Below are 18,606 nucleotides of genomic sequence, written 5' to 3' on the forward strand. Positions count from 1 at the left end.
ACTGTTGGTGCTGAGGTCAACATTTTTGTGCTGTGTAATAGAGTATATAGGTGTTGTTACATTTACAGGTGAAGCTTTGGCTAGTGAGGTCACGTACAGATTTATTTTGAAGAATTTTGGAGAATTTGGAAGGTCAGGGGTAGTCAGCCGATACTTATGTTCGAACAGATCATGAGATTTCCCATTATGTTCAATCCAGTATCGGTACAAAGTGCTCGATACAGTATAGACATTGCTCGAACATTCTCAAGACATTTGACTCTAGCAGTGCTAGTGCAAGGGATAAACAAGAAACTATGAACTAGCCACTAAGACAGACTTCTCTGCTTAAAAATTTTTAACTTGGTGGAAAAACAAGAGGAAATAGAATTAAATGCTATCATTGTACCAGCTCTTGTTGTGTTTGAACAGGTTTGCAAAATAGTGATACCAGAAGTGGCAGGGTTAAGAAAACGGTCCACAAATTAATATAAGCCATATTTTTTTGTTTATTTATTTCTCTTTGTTTTACAAAAATGTAGACAATAAATAACTAGCATAAGTTTAGAATAGGTATAATGTGAACCTTTTCGGCAGATAATTTTTCAGTAAAACTGTTTGTTGGTTCGATTTGTCAGATATGTTAAAAATTTCTTTTCTCAAGGAACCCTTTAAGAAAAGGGGCCATCGGATATCCAAGTCATTTTATAGTTGGTAGTTATGGTATTTATGCACCCAGCCTAACCTCAAACACAGTATACATTAAATTATTTGTGCGTGAAACTTTCGATCCTACCATTGGAAGCTTCAAAATCTGTAAGTCTCAACTTTTGTGCCAAATACATTTCTTTAGCATGAGCTACAGTACCATCAGTCGGAATATTCGAAGCAAGAGTTTGTTTTATCCACTTTGGTAGACGGCTTTCCAGTTCTGGAAACTGACCTTCGCGCACTCGTCTTGTCTTATTTCCAACTACCAACTGTGGTGCTCAAGTTCTTTTCAGTTTGCTCACTGTTGTACTTGATTTTGATCGAGAAATGTTCAGTTTACGCTCATCATCAGCGTGCTTAATGTGTGAATTTCTGTCCACTTCATGGAATAATGTTCTACTTTTCTACATTTGTTAAACAAATAAGCTGTTTTATCATTCATTTGATGAAATTGGGACTGGGTCTTCCAAAAATGGATATGCTATGTGGGGAAAGCATGACGAGGAGGAATGTACTAACGAGGTTTCACTGTACTAGTAACTGAAAATTCATTAAATTTTCAATACCTATATGCTGAAAATAAAGCTATTTTGAACTATCTCTGATAAAATGTGTTCTGAAAAAAAATTGCTATGAAATAGCATTTACTATGTAATTTCATTATTCTGCATTTTGAGGCAGAATTTGCACCTATATTCACATTTATTGCAAAATGTGAATTTTCAGGTTTCTACTTATAAAGCTTACTGTGAGGACCAGAGCACTTGCTAGATTCTTAAGTTAAAAGGAAATGCAAGGGAGTATATTTTATCTATCTTGCAGAACATGTAATCATGAGTAATATGATATGAAATTTGAAAAAATTATATTAAGAAGGAAGTAAGCAACATCAGATCAACATTCTTCTAAAGTCCTTCAATGTACATTACAAATGCATACATTTGCTTCACTTTAAGAATTTGTAAAGTAGAGCATTAGAAAGAATGTGAAAAATGTGGGCATTTCGTTGTTGCCTAGATGAAACTGATTTGCTGTCTAAGATGGATACATTGGAAGTTTAAAATTGAGAAGCACAGAGGGGAGCAGTTACTGCTGTGTATAGATCTGCAATGTAAAGGACTGGTTAGTGGCTAACGAAGAAATACCGGACATTAGACATTGGATTTCAGAGTCTATCTATAAATTAAAAAAGTACTTTATGGATGTGCATTTGCACTAGACTGGAGACATGTGCACATAAAGTTTGAAATATTTACAGAAATAGGCTCTCTAAATGAAGTTGTGACCACTATTGATGAGCCTTTCAGTGCTGAGCACAGCAGGCTAAAGGCATAGTCATTTGCAGCGTCTAAGTCATCCGTTACTCTGAGCATGCATTTTTTAGACAGCTTTGAAAATTTCTAGTGGTAGTTTCCATCATATCTTTACTCTAGGAAAACTTAGAACTGTTGCTATCCCATATATAGGTTCCCATTATCTTGCTCTGCTCCCTCTACTATGTCAAACAATTGATACCGAAGGAAAATACAAAATACAGACACACTATATACTAGTGGTGACAAGGTTAGCTCAAACTTGTCGAAATCTGTTACCAGATACAATTGCCCCAGTCTGAAGTTCCAGTTAAAGGTGTCTACCACATAGACTTAGTTTCTCTTTTCACAGAGTATGTAACATATAAGTTTATTTTATATTCACACTGTGTGTAATTTTTGGTCTCTCTTTTGCTGCACATATGAGTTGTAATTGGGCCCAGAATACGAGAATCTGTTAATTTCAGAATGTGCATGTGTGTGCAATGGCTACTTCAGTTACATGCATGATTTTATTGTTCTTTTATTTGCTCTCATGGACACAAACAATATATAAATAGAAATGGCTCATAAAGAAACCAGAATGGCTTTGGCACATCAAGAGCCCCAGAATCACTCTTCACTGTATATTCATCAGAAGTACAAACAAAGGCTTTGTTAATTTTGTTAACATTTGCCTTTGTTGTTTGTGTGTTCTTATTTTTGAGAAACTGTAGTCAGTCATTTTTTCACCCTGTTTTATAATTCGTGGAATGAACCAACCAGAAAAACGGAAATGCATGATAATTTTCTTCAAATTCCACATGTTTCTCATTAGACCAAATGTCCACAGTCCTACTGCAAAGACAAATTTAAATGTGAGAGAGACCCTGAATCTCCTAACTGTGAGATATAGTGAAACAAAGTGCCAAACAGAGAGAACTGCAGACAGGTGCAAGATTGTTGCACGTGTCTCCCTGTTGTGGGTGGGAACACTACTCCTGCACCCTTTTCCTCATTGTACAATGGCTACATGCACCTAGTGTGCACAAGAAGTTGCACTGGTACAAACACACCTTCAGCAATGTGGGAGGGGGAAAATCCATGTTTCGGCCAAATGTATACTGACGAGATGCTTACCATTGAAAGACTCGCCTTTCATGTGGACTGGTATCAAGTTATAGTAATACCACCCTGCCCCCCCCCCCTCCCCCCATTGTATCAGTGAAAAGAATTACACCTCAAACTGATGACAGTCTCTTGTCATCACATTTCATGTATGTAAACTGTTACCTGCATTGAAATGTATTTGGTTAATTTACTGCTGTCAAAGCCTGTTGCAGCAGCCATGAAAATGATGAATTTTGACAGGTCCTTCTTTACAGTGACAAACTGATATTTCTCCATAGTACTGTTAAAAATTTGAGTGATCAACCTTTACTAAAAATGCTAGTGCTCTACTAGACAGTTCATGAAAGGAAAACTAACACCAGTAGATGAGACATACACTAACAAAATCTTACATTTACTGCAAATTGGAAAAATCAGCATAAAAAATTGGCTGTCAGTATGATGTTATTGTTACAAATATATTTAATACATTTAGAAAAATTATAAAAATGTCCATAATCAAGAAAACTATGGAAAATATGATGAAAAATGCATAATAAATCAATGTCTAAAATAAAGGGACAAAGAATTAGAGTATAAAACGATGTAGGTGTACCACACTTGTCATATCAAAGCACATATTAAAGCAATATATGAAGTTCAATTAATAAGTGTTAAGTTTTGTACATAAGCTTCATAATTGATGGTACTTTCATGTGAGGAAGATTTGAAGAGGACTGCAGGCTTTACCAACAGGTATTAGCTTGCTAATGTGAGCATATTTCTTTGCAAAAAGACACCTGCTCATTGGTGATACTTCTTTTTAAAGGCACACCATAAATGATAAAAAAGGTGCTTCAAAGCATCTAAAACACATACAGCATTCCTAATTGACAGAGCTGTATCACACTGTTCAGTGTGGTAAAAGCTGTTGTGCTTCTACTGTTCTGTGACCCTTCATTTTTGTCTAGAAGTTACTGAAAAAGTTATTAATCTGTATGTTCTTCCAGTATATTAGAACACCATTGGCTTCGAATAGAAATTTAAAACTTTTGGTTATTTGTATAGTATCTCTTGCAGTGTTTGTAACTTTCAGAATGTGTACAAAATGCCTTTTTGGGAGAAGAAAAAAAACTAGTTTGTGATAAATAATGCAAAGTACTACTTCCTGTTTCCAGATACTTTCTCATGGACGAGACCTGTATTGAGAGGAGTCCCGCCCTTACCACGATCTTTGCATACAGCGACTTTAATAGGTGAAAGGATGTTTATATTTGGAGGTTGGGTGCCACTAGTTGTTGATGATGTGAAAGCAGCAACATTGGAGAAAGAATGGAAGTGCACAAATTCATTAGCATCCTTAAACCTAGGTAATTTATTATGGACTTGATATTGATATTGTTATTGTTGTTATTATTATTATTATTATTATTATTATTATTATTATTATTATTGTGTACAAATTGTCATTCCGGTTAAAAGAAATGTTACTTTGTGTGATCATAGTATCATATGGTGAATCTATACTGAAGTGCCAGACTATGGACTTAAAGGCCTTGGTTTCAATCTCCAGTCAGTACCAGGATTTTTATTCCCTTACTCCTTTTTACATTTCTTTCACCTCTGGCAGTGTTTGTTAATGTGAAAAATACCAAGTTTGACTATGATTCAGTATACATGTTAAACTTTGGCTCCCTGTATAACTGGTGGATAAGCCACTTTGAAAATTGGAAGACAGCAATGCAACACCACCTCTAATTGTACCATGTCTAGTAAAACATTGTGGTGTTCAAACCCACCTTAAGGTTGTCATCTTAGTGTAGTATCACAAAGGTTGCTTTGAAAATTTCTGTAGGACCTAGATTGAATTATCACCTTCACTGGTGTTAAGTAAGAATGCTTTCAGTGATTCCCAGTGCAAACTGCTTTCATGTAAGTGATTAGCCTGATCACCAAAGAAACTAATTTCTCTGTTCTATATGAAGCATCTCTCTTCCAAATTGCCATGTAATTCCTCTATAGTCTCAGATAAACAAAGAAAATGGAAAACTAGCGAGTAAAATGTAAAGAGAAAAGTTAGCTTTTATGTGTGTACATTCACAAGGTCGTCTCATTGGTGAACATACTACACTCAAAAACTAAGTCTTTTCATGCACTACCGGTGTTCTAATCTCTTCAGGTTCTTTCTATAGTCCCAGATGCAAAAATTTTACAAAATTCACAACTCCCTTAAGCATTTGTTGCTAGGTAATAACCACTCCATTGGCTCTTTCTATATACTTTCCCCATCTAAATTGGCAACAAGTATGAGAACTGAGTAATCTACCAGACCTTTTTATTAATAGAATTCTGCCTCTTCTTGTACCAAGCCACTTTGAATAAAAATTCATATCACCATTGAGAAATCCTCCTATAGCTGGCCGCGGTGGCCGAGTGATTCTAGGAGCTTCAGTCCACAACCGTGCTACTGCTATGGTCACAGGTTCAAATCCTGCCTTGGGCATGGATGTGTGTAATGTCCTTAAGTTAGTTAGGTTTAAGTAGTTCTAGGTCTAGGGAACTTATGACCTCAGATGTTAAGTCCCATAGTGCTCAGAGCCATTTGAACCATCTTCCTATATCTCTGCAAAATTTCGAAAGTGAACATGTTGACATTTAATAGTTTTTGTGCAGAATTGTAAAAGTTTGATGAATCACAAACTATGAAATAATAAATGTTCACATTTTTAACTTCCGTATTCTTAAACACATCAAACAAATGGGTGATAAAAATAACTTCCATATGATCCCATGAGTAACAAACTCCAATTAAATGCAAAGCATTTCTATCATTTACAAAAGACTTCACACAACCCTCTCTTAAAACTACCGCCCAGCAAAACAGAGCAGCAGTTACGTTTGTAAGCAAAGACTCTTATTATTTACATTGCAATGACAATGTTACATTAATGTATGTTCTTTATATTAAGATAAACACACATTTATTGGAAATGTTGTAAATAATATTATAAATTTTATGGTTATGCTTTCGTTCACATTGAATGTAAACAGTAATACACAAAATAGGACAGTTTTGTATGAGTTTATTTACAAATGAAATTGTCAATACTACCAGTACCAGAGTTTTTATAATGTGCGATAGGCTTGATTACATCACACCCTACAAGTAAGTTCTAATTTAAATTGATTGTAATATGGTAAAACATGGTGATTCACATGAGTTTTTAAGCCAGTAAATTTTTTATGGGTAATGGTGCTCTTTAAGATTAATTATGATAACCAATTAAGATTTTCCACATGTTGTCCCAGGAAATCGTGGTGTTTGTGATATTTACTGATTCTACACAGCAAGATTAACATTGTTATGATATTAACTAAGACTATTGCTTCTCGGTGATAGCTTGACACTAATCACTTTTAATATTCACAAATATAGACAGGTATTGCCTGTGTGGTTCCTAGTGGGTTAATGCACCTTTTGCAATTAGCCTAAAATTATCAAATCTACTTAGGAAACCCATATTTATAGCAAAATATCTGACAGTCAAAGTGCAAGCGTCTTGGCTATAAAATATAATTTATCTACCACAGCTTCTCATTTTACTCAGAGAAAAAAATAAAGTACTGACATAATGATGTCTGCAAAATGATGTAGCATATACAGGGTGACACAATGAAATTAGAAATTTTGGATATAATAGTGGCAGCCATGAGCCAACGGCCTTGTTGCAGTGGTAACAGCAGTTCCCATCAGATCACTGAAGCTGCACACAGTCAGGCTCAGAGACATAGTGGCTCTGGTCACAAAAATTGACCATCACTGGGAGAGTGGTGTGCATCCACATGCCCATTCATATCAGCATCCAGTGATGCCTGTATGCTGAGGTTGACATGTGAAAGCCTTTTACAAGACTTATTACATCATCACTGTTGAAGGCAGTGGCATCGCATTTCATCTTGCGGTTCAGTGAAGATTAGGAGGTCAATGCACTTGATGAACCCCAAAAAGTATTGAAGTACTTTGGGCATCAGTCGGAAGTAGCCCACTGAAATCACTACAGAAAAACAAGGCAGCGTTAGATGTTAACTGAACAACTGTCCATCGTATACTTCACTGTGATAAGTTTCAAACTTAAAAAATTTAAGTTCTATAGGAATCAAAACAGACCATATGATATGAAAACTATTTTGTGGAAACATAATGGAAAACCTTAATGATTACCCCAGATTTGTTAATATTTTAATGTTGGATGAACCTCGTATCCATGTCAGTGAACATGTAAACAGCAGAATTTCACATATTAGGCACCTTAAAATCCCTGTCTTTTGTATGAACAAACTACACTGGAATGTTTAGTTTGGTGTCTTGTCTCGCAAGGTGTAATGGGGCCTTACTTCCTTGAGAATGAGAGGAAATTAAATGACAATAACATCTGAATATTGTGTGGGTATGCTAGAAACATTTGGAGAAAAAACAGCTGCAAACTTTTATAATCTTCATTGTTCTTAGTTGCAGTAAGATTGAGGCACAGTCCATAATGCCAGTGTCAGTGGCAATAGTATGACAGCTAGCCAGTTGTTTACCACATGCTTTCTCGATTTAGCGAAATTCTTTGGCTCCCTAAATAACCAGATTTGTCGGTGTACATTCTTTTTTCCTTCTTTTTCTCTTCCTCCACCCTCCCTCCTGGGTCTACCTCAAAAGAAAAGTTTGCATGACTCGGCCAGCAATTACAAATTCCTTTTATTTCCGTCTGTGTTAACAAAATTAAGTCCTTAGACTACTGGTTTCAGTCAACAATGACAGTCTTCAGATATGTTTTTTAAAAATACATCTGAATATAATGGAACCATAGTGGCATTGTCAAAAGATACACAAAATCAGCTTAGCATTGTCACACACACATAAAATATGGTACATACTAGGCAACAGTGTCAAGGAAGCCAGCTTGTTAACAGTGGTACAGTTCATAACAAAATGCCGTACAGTGTCCACAAAGTGTTTGTACCTGTAGCTCATTAGCAACATCTAATGAGCTTACAATACAAACATTGTGTGGATACTGTACAGCAGTTTGAGCAGTGGCGCTGTTAACAAGATGTCTTAGCAGACATTTTAAATGTGTGCAATGATGCTACGCTGATGTTTGTTTGTTTTGGACAATGCCACTATGGGTTCATTATACAGGATGTATTTTAAAACAGATACGAAGATGGTCATTGCTTAGGCCAGTCTTACACTATCACATTTCTTTGTCAAAGATTTGATCAAAGATGTGATCAAATATTCCGTCAAATATATTTGACAAAGATCTTTGACATAGCGCTAGAAGGGGTATTACACTGTCATCATATTTTTCATCAAAGTTCAAGATGGCTGACAACTACTACTTTTTATCAACCACAGCAGTTGCATGTACCACAATTGTACTGTGTGCACATGCGGAAGAGAAGCGGGGGGAAAAAAGGAAACATACCTGGGTGAAGCCGTGGGTTTTGCGACGACACGATAAAAGCATTCAACAAAACTTGTTACGTGAGCTTATAGTGGCGGACGTCGAGTTGTACATCCGTTACTTAAGAATGGATGAGCATACATTTCTGTATGTGCTCAATGAAGTGTATCCTCGTATCACAAAGAACAATATTCACTTAAGAACTGCTACATCTGCAGAAGAGAGGCTCACTGTAACACTCGGATTCCTTGCTACAGGAGAGGGTTGGGTTAGGTTAGGTCAGGTCAGGTCAGGTCAGGTCTCCTATCTTCGTAATCTATTTTTGTATTTAGCATGCCTCACGTTGTAAAGTGCCTCATCAGCTTCATACATCTCTATTAATTTTGTAGTTGTCGGCACACACCACTTGTATTTATCGGCAATGTTTATAAAAACACTACAGATTACAGAATGCAGCGATGCTAGCGCTCCATGTGGTAACATATCACATTGCAGTGAACAGAAGACAAGCGACTTCTTTGATCAAGTCTACAGCGAGGCCCTGGATTTGATCAAATATTGGACAAAGATATTGGACAGTGTAATACCGGCCGTATGGAAACAGATAGTCTGAGGACCTAACAATTTTGTGATCTTAGATGGAAATAAGAGATTCAGTCTACACTTTATGGATCACTGTTCTATTCGTGACCATGTCGCAGCCTCTGCAACAACTACTAGTCTAACTAGTCTAAAATTAGAATTTGAGAAGAAATCTCGTGATTCCCACGGAAGTGTTTCAATGTGCCACACAAGTCTTTAGCATTCACCTTCAAGAATGCTAAAGTTCAAATAGTTGTCTTATTATGCCCCTATTTTATTTTTTTATTGTTATTTATTTATTGACTCTTGTTGTTGTGTAATGTCCTGCTTGCTTTTCTGTACTTTTGTGACATTTATGTCCAATATGCCCATTTCCTTGTGGCATCCAGTATGAAGCTGTCTGTTGTATTTGATTGTTGTTCAGTTACTGAAACAGAATTGAATGAAATATCGTGTGAATCAGTGTTTTACGCAAGCTTTTCTACTGACAGTACACAACTATTTTGCAACTTGAGAGTTTATGTGTTTAGTTTTGAGTATATTCTGGGAGGCAAGTCTGTGGTACTGTCAGCTCAGTAGTGTCGTTTTGGAGCCAAGCACTGCAGGAAGGCAGCCCATGATGTACTGCACTTGAGCGTGTAGCAAGAGCCACGTTGCCATGCTGCATAGCTAATGTGCGCCTGCCTGAAATTTACCAGTGCGTGTGTTATATGTAACAGATACTGTCACTTCGCTTTGTTTAACTAGACGTCTAGTTCGAAGTTTAGTTAATTTTTGGTGTTTTTAGTGTTTATTCACTTCACTTCAGTTTCATTTCAAACCATGTCCAGTATGATGAGTGGTGGAAACATTTTAAGTGAAACAGAGGAAGGAGTGTGTGGTTTGTAGCCAGGCCTGCAAATCTGTGTGTTCGTTGAGGGACTACTTGAGACAGAATGGAAGGAAGAGATGAGCCCATATTTCGTGAGAGTTAGGTTGTTAAGAGAACTAAAACACATTTGAAAGGAAGAAAAAATGCTGCTGTAATGTTAAGAAGAGTGCAGTATAGATGGTGGTGAGAGATTGCGAGACAAGGTTGTGGGCACCACGAAAACAGCAGCAGAGGGAGAAGGAAGTGGCAGCTTTGGGCAATTTCAGAAAGACTATTTGTCATATGTGTAACTATTATAAGAGTAGGTAATGTCCCACACTATCAAAATTGCTAATATCACTTCAGAAAGATAATCTTTTTTAACAGCAGCAAATTTAATTGTGGACAGTGCTCAGTCATTGCTAATCAGGTTTTAATGGATGTAATGTTAATGGAAAAGAAAATATAGATGTTGTTGAATGGCAGTGCTGGATCATGTGAGCATTAAAGTGTAGTGTGACTAGGTGAAACTTGGCATAATGCCAGCCATTTATTATGCAGAGGCTGGAATGATTGAACACCTGAGGGGACAATGGCAGTGCCTGTTCGAAAGGAGGGTGAGTTGTTGTTGTTGTTGTTGTTGTTGTTGTTGTTGTACATGCAGATACCTTGGACAGTTTTTATGCTAAACAGGTTGTTAACATATTTTTTGTTTTTGTTTTTTCGACATTATTGATGATTACCATGAAGAGTCGAACAGCAGTTTTTCAGAAGTGATTAAAAACGATCACTTATTACAAATCTGACAAGCTGTCTGTGATGTTATATCATTCAGTTATTCGTGATAACATACCAACTTTGGCAACAGGAAAAGAGGATATTATTTGGTTAAAAAGAGGAGATGTGGAACTGAGAAGCTTTGTAGAAGGCTGTATTGCTCAAAATTGTGGCACAAAAGAAACCACTTATTGCAGTACAAATCATTGATGAGATTTATAAAAGGCAAGGGCACTAACACATTCAGTCTTCTTATATACAATTGTCATTTAATGCCATTGGAGGGATATGGGTGCAAATAAAAGAATTATGTTCATGCAAACAAAAAATAATTCACAATCTGTGAAGTTGAGAATCCCCTTGTAGAAGCTGCATCATGTCAGAGCTGGATGAAAACTGAGCAGCACTGTAAGTCATCAGATAGAGGCAGCTAAAAATGGAGGCATTCTGGAACACTGCTTGGAAGAATTAAATATACATCTGGAAGGGAGCAGGGATAGCTTGGGCAGTGCATAAGAAAAATGTTCTGAAATCAGATTCTGACAGCAATGTGACTGATGGTTTTGCAATTAACATAACTGCAACAAACTCGAATTTATGTGAGCGGCAGGCCGTTGACCAATCACTGTGTGTGTTCTTCAGGTTATGTTATTCACTGACAAATTATCCTTTTCACTGGTTGTAGAAAAAGTTAATAAAGCAAATATGTAACATTGAAAAAAAGAGAAAAAAAAGAAGACTGTGAATGTTAAACAATACTGCAAAATATCTTGCATTTCTACTATGAAGTACAACAAATAACTTCGATATTTCTGCACACTAGATAATTAAAGACTCTCTTAAATTTTTGAATTTATGTATTACAAATAGTTATTATAAATAAATTCACACATAACAAGTACAACTTGCATGTTATTGTTTTTTGGTGATGTGAGTAGTAGAAACTGGACTCGCGTAGCGTTAAAGCCACATCCTGCAACATTGCCACCTGGCCACGTGAACAGTCAATACCTATCATTCGTATCAGTGTATAGTGATGCACGTATTTTCTTTGTGATGACTGCACTCACAGTACATGAAAGTCCTCCCCACATAGTGCTGCTGATTTCCTTGCAAGATTTGCTCATTTGTGGTCTGTTGTTGTTATTTAATGCTGATTTAGTTAGAATGGTTGCACATCCGTACTTTTTAAATGGAATATTCTTCCATAACTTTCCTAAAAAATCAATATTGATAGTCTTTAATTATATATAACTTGAGCAGTGATAGTTTAAAAACTGATCAAAATTTAATCATTCTCCATTACAAACTCGTTCTTCTACTGACTGAAGGTCCATGCAGGTATTGCATACCTCAACTGACAAACTGTGCCACAGGAATTCTAACTCTGAATACATATTCCTCAAGTCATGATAACTGGGCATGGTAGATGGAACCTTGTACCATTACTTACTAGTCATTCCCTTTCCTGTTCCACTCAGTGACGGAGCAAGATAAAAGTGATTCCACGTAGGCTTCTGAACAAGCCCTAATTTCTCTTATCTTGTCTTCAGTCCTTGTGCGAAATGTATGTCAGTGGCTGTAGGTTCGTTTTACAAATGCCAGTTCTCTAAATTTTCTTAATGGTATTTTGTGAACAGAAAGTCTTCATCCCATCCCATTTGATTTCATGGAGCATTTCTGTAATAATGTGTTGAGCGAATCTTATAGCAAATCTTTGAATTGTTTCGATGTCTCTCATTGCTTTGCAGCATTATACGTAGATATGTAATGAACGTGACTGTGCCACACAGCACACCACTAATATCATATTTGAACATTTCAGGATTGTTTTTCCTGCTCATCTGCATTAACTTAGAATTCCTATTTGGCATTATGAATGGCAGGTTGCTCTAAATGTAGAAAAATCTGTCATCCTGTAGCTACTTACAGTCATTCTAGTGTGGTTTGGTGGTTCAGTGGGTAAGTGACCAATTACGAATTCTAAGATCTGGGGTTTGTTTGTCAGTTGGTCTTAGGACTTCATCTGTTATTTATTGCTTTCATTTCTGCAGTGATATTTTAATGTGAAAAATGTCAGGTTGTGCCATGGTCTGGTGTCGGTGGTAAACAGTAGGTCCCACTATAACAGGTGGGGTAAATAAATTGAGAGTTCAGAGGAAGGCAAGCATATACTGCCTCCAATAGAACCATGTTTAGTAATCAACTGCTGTGTTCAAACTAAACTTCAGGTCAAGGGCAGAAACTTCCTGTATCATTTATTGTCTGAAACAACTTTCATACTGCTGTCCATTGCTGACCTTCCATTCAAATCCATTGCCCTCCTTGCAGTAACACAACATAAATAAGAGTAAAGTTTAATGAGTGAATTGAGTTACATGGTAAAGATGATACGTGGGGAGTGCTTATTTGTTTGGCTAGAGGACAGAAATTGTGGTAGTACAGGAATGCTAATGTGGCTGTTTGGTTCAGTGGGTAAGGTATAGATTATGAATCCAAAGGTGTGTTGTTGAATCTCCAGATGGTCTTAAAGTTTTTTTCTGTTTAGCACTTTCACTTCCAGTAATGATTTTTAATGTGAAAAATGGCAAATTTCACCATGGTTCAGAGTCCTCTTTAAACTGTAGGTGTTCTTATTACTGTCTAGGCAAGCCAGCTCAAAAGGTCAGAGGGAGAAGGGCATAAACACACCACTTGTTGGGCTATTCCTAATAAAAGCACTACATTGTTGAAACAATCCTTATGGACTGGGGCAGCAACCTGTTTTTATTCCATTCAGTTTACAGTCCCTTCGTCTGTGCATGAATATTTGATGCATGACTAGTATTGCAGCTATCAGGAAATTGTATTTACCAATTCTTAGACAAGTAGATATAATGAACAATGTTAAGTTTCCAGTGTGATATTGTGTGTCACAGTTGATTAAAACACATGAGTAGTTAGAAGCACTAGTCTTAAACATTGTGATTTGTCAATAGCTACACATTTTTCTCCAGAAATTTTGCTGCCATACTAAATGTTAATTTTCTGATACAGGAACAGTCTTAGTTTGATAGATCTGGATTTAAACCCTGTAAAATATTATTTACTGAGGTTTGACAAATTTCCCTTTTTTTAGAAACTCTCACATGGGAGCAACTTGTAATAGACACAAGTGAGGAATATATGCCTCGTGCTCGTGCAGGACACTGTTCTGCAGGAATCCACACGAGGTTGTATGTGTGGTCTGGTAGGGATGGATATAGGAAGGCGTGGAACAACCAGGTACGTACACTACACAATCTACAATGAAAGTTATGTGCATATCTCACACTTGCCTTCTGCTTGCAAATCAAAAACTTAAAGGCATCTGCCTACAATACCGTAGATGTGTGTTTCAATTTACCTTCCCCGCACTGATGTACTGCTTAAAATGCCATTATTCATAATGGGAATGCAATTAAATGTGCTTTTTTGGCTTATGCCTTTTGCATTTAATTTACGTGCTGTGTGCTGTAATGAGCTTTATTTGTATGCCAGTCAGATAAGTCAGAATGAAATGTCAAAAAACTTGGTGATATTCCAGTTTCATTTTTCAGAAGGAAAACTTCAGATTGCACCCCCTCAGATTCAGGGGCAAGAGGGCCCAGTGGGCAGCCCATCAAAACCTGAACACAGATAAAGCATGAAACCATGAAGATGGTGATCAGAACTGTTAAAAAAAAAAAAAGTAAAATAGGAACAGGGAATGGTCCAACAACAAGAAGCGTGATCTAGATTGGGGTGAAAGAGCAACGGTGTTGTGGTTAAGTGGTCAAGGTGTTGGACTGTCAACCAGGCAAGCCGTGTTCGAACTTCCCTCGTGCAAATTATTATTATTTTTTTTTTTAATATTTATTATTATTATTATTTTTTTTTTTTTTTTTTTTTTTTTTTTTTTTTTTTTTTTTTTTTTTTTGCTATATTCAAATTTGTGTTTGTGTCATCGTGTAACGTCCGTTTGCAACAGTGAGATGTAAGGGACCTATAATGACAGCTGATTCTGCACAACTACTGTATTAGCAGCCTAAAGGATGTGGCTTTTGAATGAGAACCACAAACGGTTGATGACAAGGTGACATAACTGAATCCTCCACGGGAAAACACATCTGGTGTTTCATACACAGCATTAGTGATGGTATGTGTGTCATATGATAGGAATCTCTTACTAATTCACCATATCTGTATACCTGGTGGGTGAGTAAGGTATGCCTTCTTGCCTGATTTAAGTGTTTGTATTAATATGAATGTGATCACTCTCAAGGAAATGAAGAAAACATATAGTTTGTCACATAAGGTGCAATAAATAAACACAACAGTTTCACACAAAAGTTTCTTTGTGCTCTGTTAAAATGTGTGTTTTTAACATTTTTAATGTTGCATTCCATTTTCTAAGTTTTGAATTCCTTTGTTGCAACACAGTTCACACCTTTTTATTTTTTGTTTTTCATTTCTGGGAAACATGAATATCGTGTCTCGCCTGCTCTCACTATTTATCACATTTACTTACAACGGTTACTTATTCGTACCAAATGACTCGCATTCTATTACCAAGACTACAGAAAGAGAATAAAAATTTCAGTGACTGGACAGATAGTTCATATGCTGTGGGAAACAAAAATAAATGGCACGAGAGTGTTTTGAACAAGGCTCGTCCGCTTCGCAGTCCAACACCATGACCACTTAACCATAATGCTATATACCCCTCCCACAGTTTAGTGCACCTACTTTCTGTTTTCATGCTTGATCTGTGTTTGGTTTCTGACAGGCTATCCACTGAGCGATCTTACTGCTAAATCTGAGCGGAGTGTGATGGGAGTTCCCTTGTAGGTGGTGGTGGTGGTGGTGGTGGTGGTGGTGGTGCGTAAAGTGGAACAAGAAGACCAAGTGGATTAGATCAGTTGTAAACATCAGAAGAGGTAATATTTCAATAGACGGTGAATGTAATGTGGTGCATATCAAGACATAAAAATGAAAATTTTGTCTCGAAGACCTTCAAGGAGTGAAAGTGGAGTAATGCTGTGGGAATTTAGAGAGAGAACAGGACACTGGTGTAGGTAAACAGACTTACTGAAAAGAATGAAAAATTAAAATTTTTGGAGATATGAAGGTAATGGATGGCTGAGTGAACAAAAATTGTCATAGTTGGGAATTCATAAAGCAGCAGCAAGCAGATGAAGGGACAGCAAGTAGTAGATAGAACTGATAAAGTGCAATGGTGTTTGAGTCTGCACCCAGAAAAATGATCTATTTTCTGTTGCTTAAAACAGATTAGGGAGGGGAGTTGTAGCTTTGTTGAAGGAGTGGTCCTCATATTTACTTGCAGTGAATTAGTGAAACTGTAGAAAACCTAAATCACAATAGTCTGGCAAGGTTTTTGAATGGTGCTGTGTGGATGATGATGATGATGATGATGATGTGTATTCCACCTTGATCAATGTGTAATGCAGGGCTACAACATTATTTTTTGAGTATAGATAGAAATGAAGCATAATGCATGTTACTTTGTTGATGTGCAAAACAAGCAGCCACATCATCTAGGAAAGAGACCAGTACTGTATCTTGAATTTCCTGCAGTAAATATCGTACTTCAAATGAATGAAGACAGATGGAAACTAAGCTTTTGCAGCATCTCACTGATAAGTGGGCTCACACTGTCAAGTTGTTTGAAAATTCAACTCGATTTTGTAATGGCTACAGTTACATCACGTCCTCAAACCATGAAATTTAATTTAATTTCATTTCATCTTCTCCTTCCTGGTGGTTCACTTTTTGCTAGGCAGTGTAATTTCCATTTTTGAGAGCATTTTTGTTGCATTATGAAGAAAAGAATAACATGCTTACTGTGTGAGGTGCAGCTTCACTGTAATGTAAACACAAGGAAAATTTTTTATTAATGATTCTTGTCCTATAGGCAGTGGGAAATCTGAAATAAATTTTAGTTCAGAGTATCTGTAGAATGACACTTGTCATATCAGATAATTTTCACTTACTTCCATTGCATTCAAGTTCCAAGAATGATGCAGTGGTTCACATACAGCAATAATTTCATTTTCAATTGTAATATTTTGAAAAACACACTAGAAAATCAGAAAACATCACCTGATACCTGTCACATGCAAGAAATGTTAAATAAAATTGCAAACAGCAAATTTATTTGTTAAAAAATGAGGTTGTTGTTCATAGTTACAGGTTTCATCATTGTTGGATTGGATAAAATATGAAGAACATGTGGTGTTCATGTGCTCTCATTTCAAGGCAACATCTTTCATGTGATGTCATGTAACCTTAATCACAAGCAAGTACAGATTTGGGTCATAATTATTGCAGTATGTGCATTTTGATTGTTTATCACCATCCTCACGCGGACATATCTTTCTGTATTTAGAAATTTTTTGCTCAAATAAAAATGTTGATTATTTTGAATCGCTTTTCTCAACATGTCGCCTACTTTTTACAAAGATGCGTTTTTTTAGCCCAAACTCTGGTGCATGTAAAAGTTCCAAATGTAAATGCTTCAAATCCTGATTGTGCAGCTGTTTCTGGAACTTCAGAAATTGGAGAGATGTCTGTATAATTACTGCAATGGAGAGTATGGAATTATCCAGCAGTAATTAGTCTACCTATAGTCCAAGAACATTGATTGTGAATTACTGCCATTTATTCTATTAGTATTTTTAGTGTGCTCTATTTGAAAATAAATATAGCGAACTGTGATGTGTGTAATTATGTCAAAAATTGTCTTCAGTTTGCAAATTGTTTCTTGCTTATTCCTTGAAAGCAAATTTGAAACTAAATTGGGGTTTATTACAAACTAGTTTCTCTAATATTGTTCTTAAAGCAGTTTTACCAGAACCAACAGAAATATTCGTTAAGTTCATGACTCTGTCAAACAGTACATTGCTCTGTGAATTGCACTAATTTGGTCTTGGTTTATAGTACTAAAATGCCAAGCACTGCTGCAATACAGGATAAAAGTATAGAAATTTACAGAGGTTATACCATTACTAAGGGCACTGGCAAAGAATGTTTAAGTGAGGATGATATCAGTTTCAAAAATTGTAACACTGATTCAATACAGATAACAAGGCAACACTACATGCACATAAGAAGCAAACTTATTTTGCCATAGATAAACAGTTTTCGTGTCCAGAAAGGCAACATTGCAAAAAAGCCTACCTTTGAAAGGGGTCATCTGTCATTCATGTTGAGTATCTGTACTTAAGTATCAGCAACTAGAAGAAAACTGTCAAGGCCATCAGTGTAGCCCCACTTTCATATGCATGTGCATTTGTTTCATCTGCAGCACTTAATGATAGTTTACATGTGACACTGTGAAAAATTAAAAGCTTGGAGTGCTCAGGGGCTCAGCATTCGTTTGCTGAGTACGGGCTTGGTGACCCTGGAGTTCCTCAGCTGGAGACTAGTAAGTGCCACCAGCCCTCTGTCACTGTAAGCTCTGGACATGCTTCAGCAACACAGTGGTGGAGTGTTGTGTGTTTTGGATAACAGGGGTCTTGGCTTCACCGCCTGGAGTGCACGGAAAGCACACACCACCAAAAAAGAACTCAACCTCAAGGTGTACTATGTGCTGATGAGGTGAACGGCTATTGAGGTAAAATAGTCTCTAGCGGACAACTCTGGGGCACCTGCCGCCTCAGAGTTGTATAAGGCTTGGTCAGGCATGCAGGGCTCTCTCTAGTGTCTCGTGGGATTCCTATGGACCAGTCTCGTCAAACAACTACTCCTGACAGGATGGATGTACTGTCCAGTAGTACCTACATCCACTCATTAAAGAAAGCTCAGTTGGTCAGTCCTCCTGAGGTTGTCT

The 18,606-nt window shown here is 36.8% G+C and overlaps 1 protein-coding gene across 2 annotated transcripts in view; it reads left to right on the forward strand.

Moving 5' to 3' along the window:
- LOC124721964 (host cell factor 2) overlaps positions 1-18,606 on the forward strand; it is a 279,952-nt gene that overhangs the window by 57,723 nt on the left and 203,623 nt on the right. For both annotated transcript variants that reach the window (XM_047247128.1, XM_047247127.1), the window contains exons 5-6: positions 4,271-4,462; positions 13,876-14,021. In XM_047247128.1, the coding sequence (XP_047103084.1) occupies positions 4,271-4,462; positions 13,876-14,021 (338 nt within the window). The remainder of the gene's footprint in view (positions 1-4,270; positions 4,463-13,875; positions 14,022-18,606) is intronic.

This window comes from Schistocerca piceifrons, chromosome X, assembly GCF_021461385.2.
Source record: "Schistocerca piceifrons isolate TAMUIC-IGC-003096 chromosome X, iqSchPice1.1, whole genome shotgun sequence".
Taxonomy (NCBI): domain Eukaryota; kingdom Metazoa; phylum Arthropoda; class Insecta; order Orthoptera; family Acrididae; genus Schistocerca; species Schistocerca piceifrons.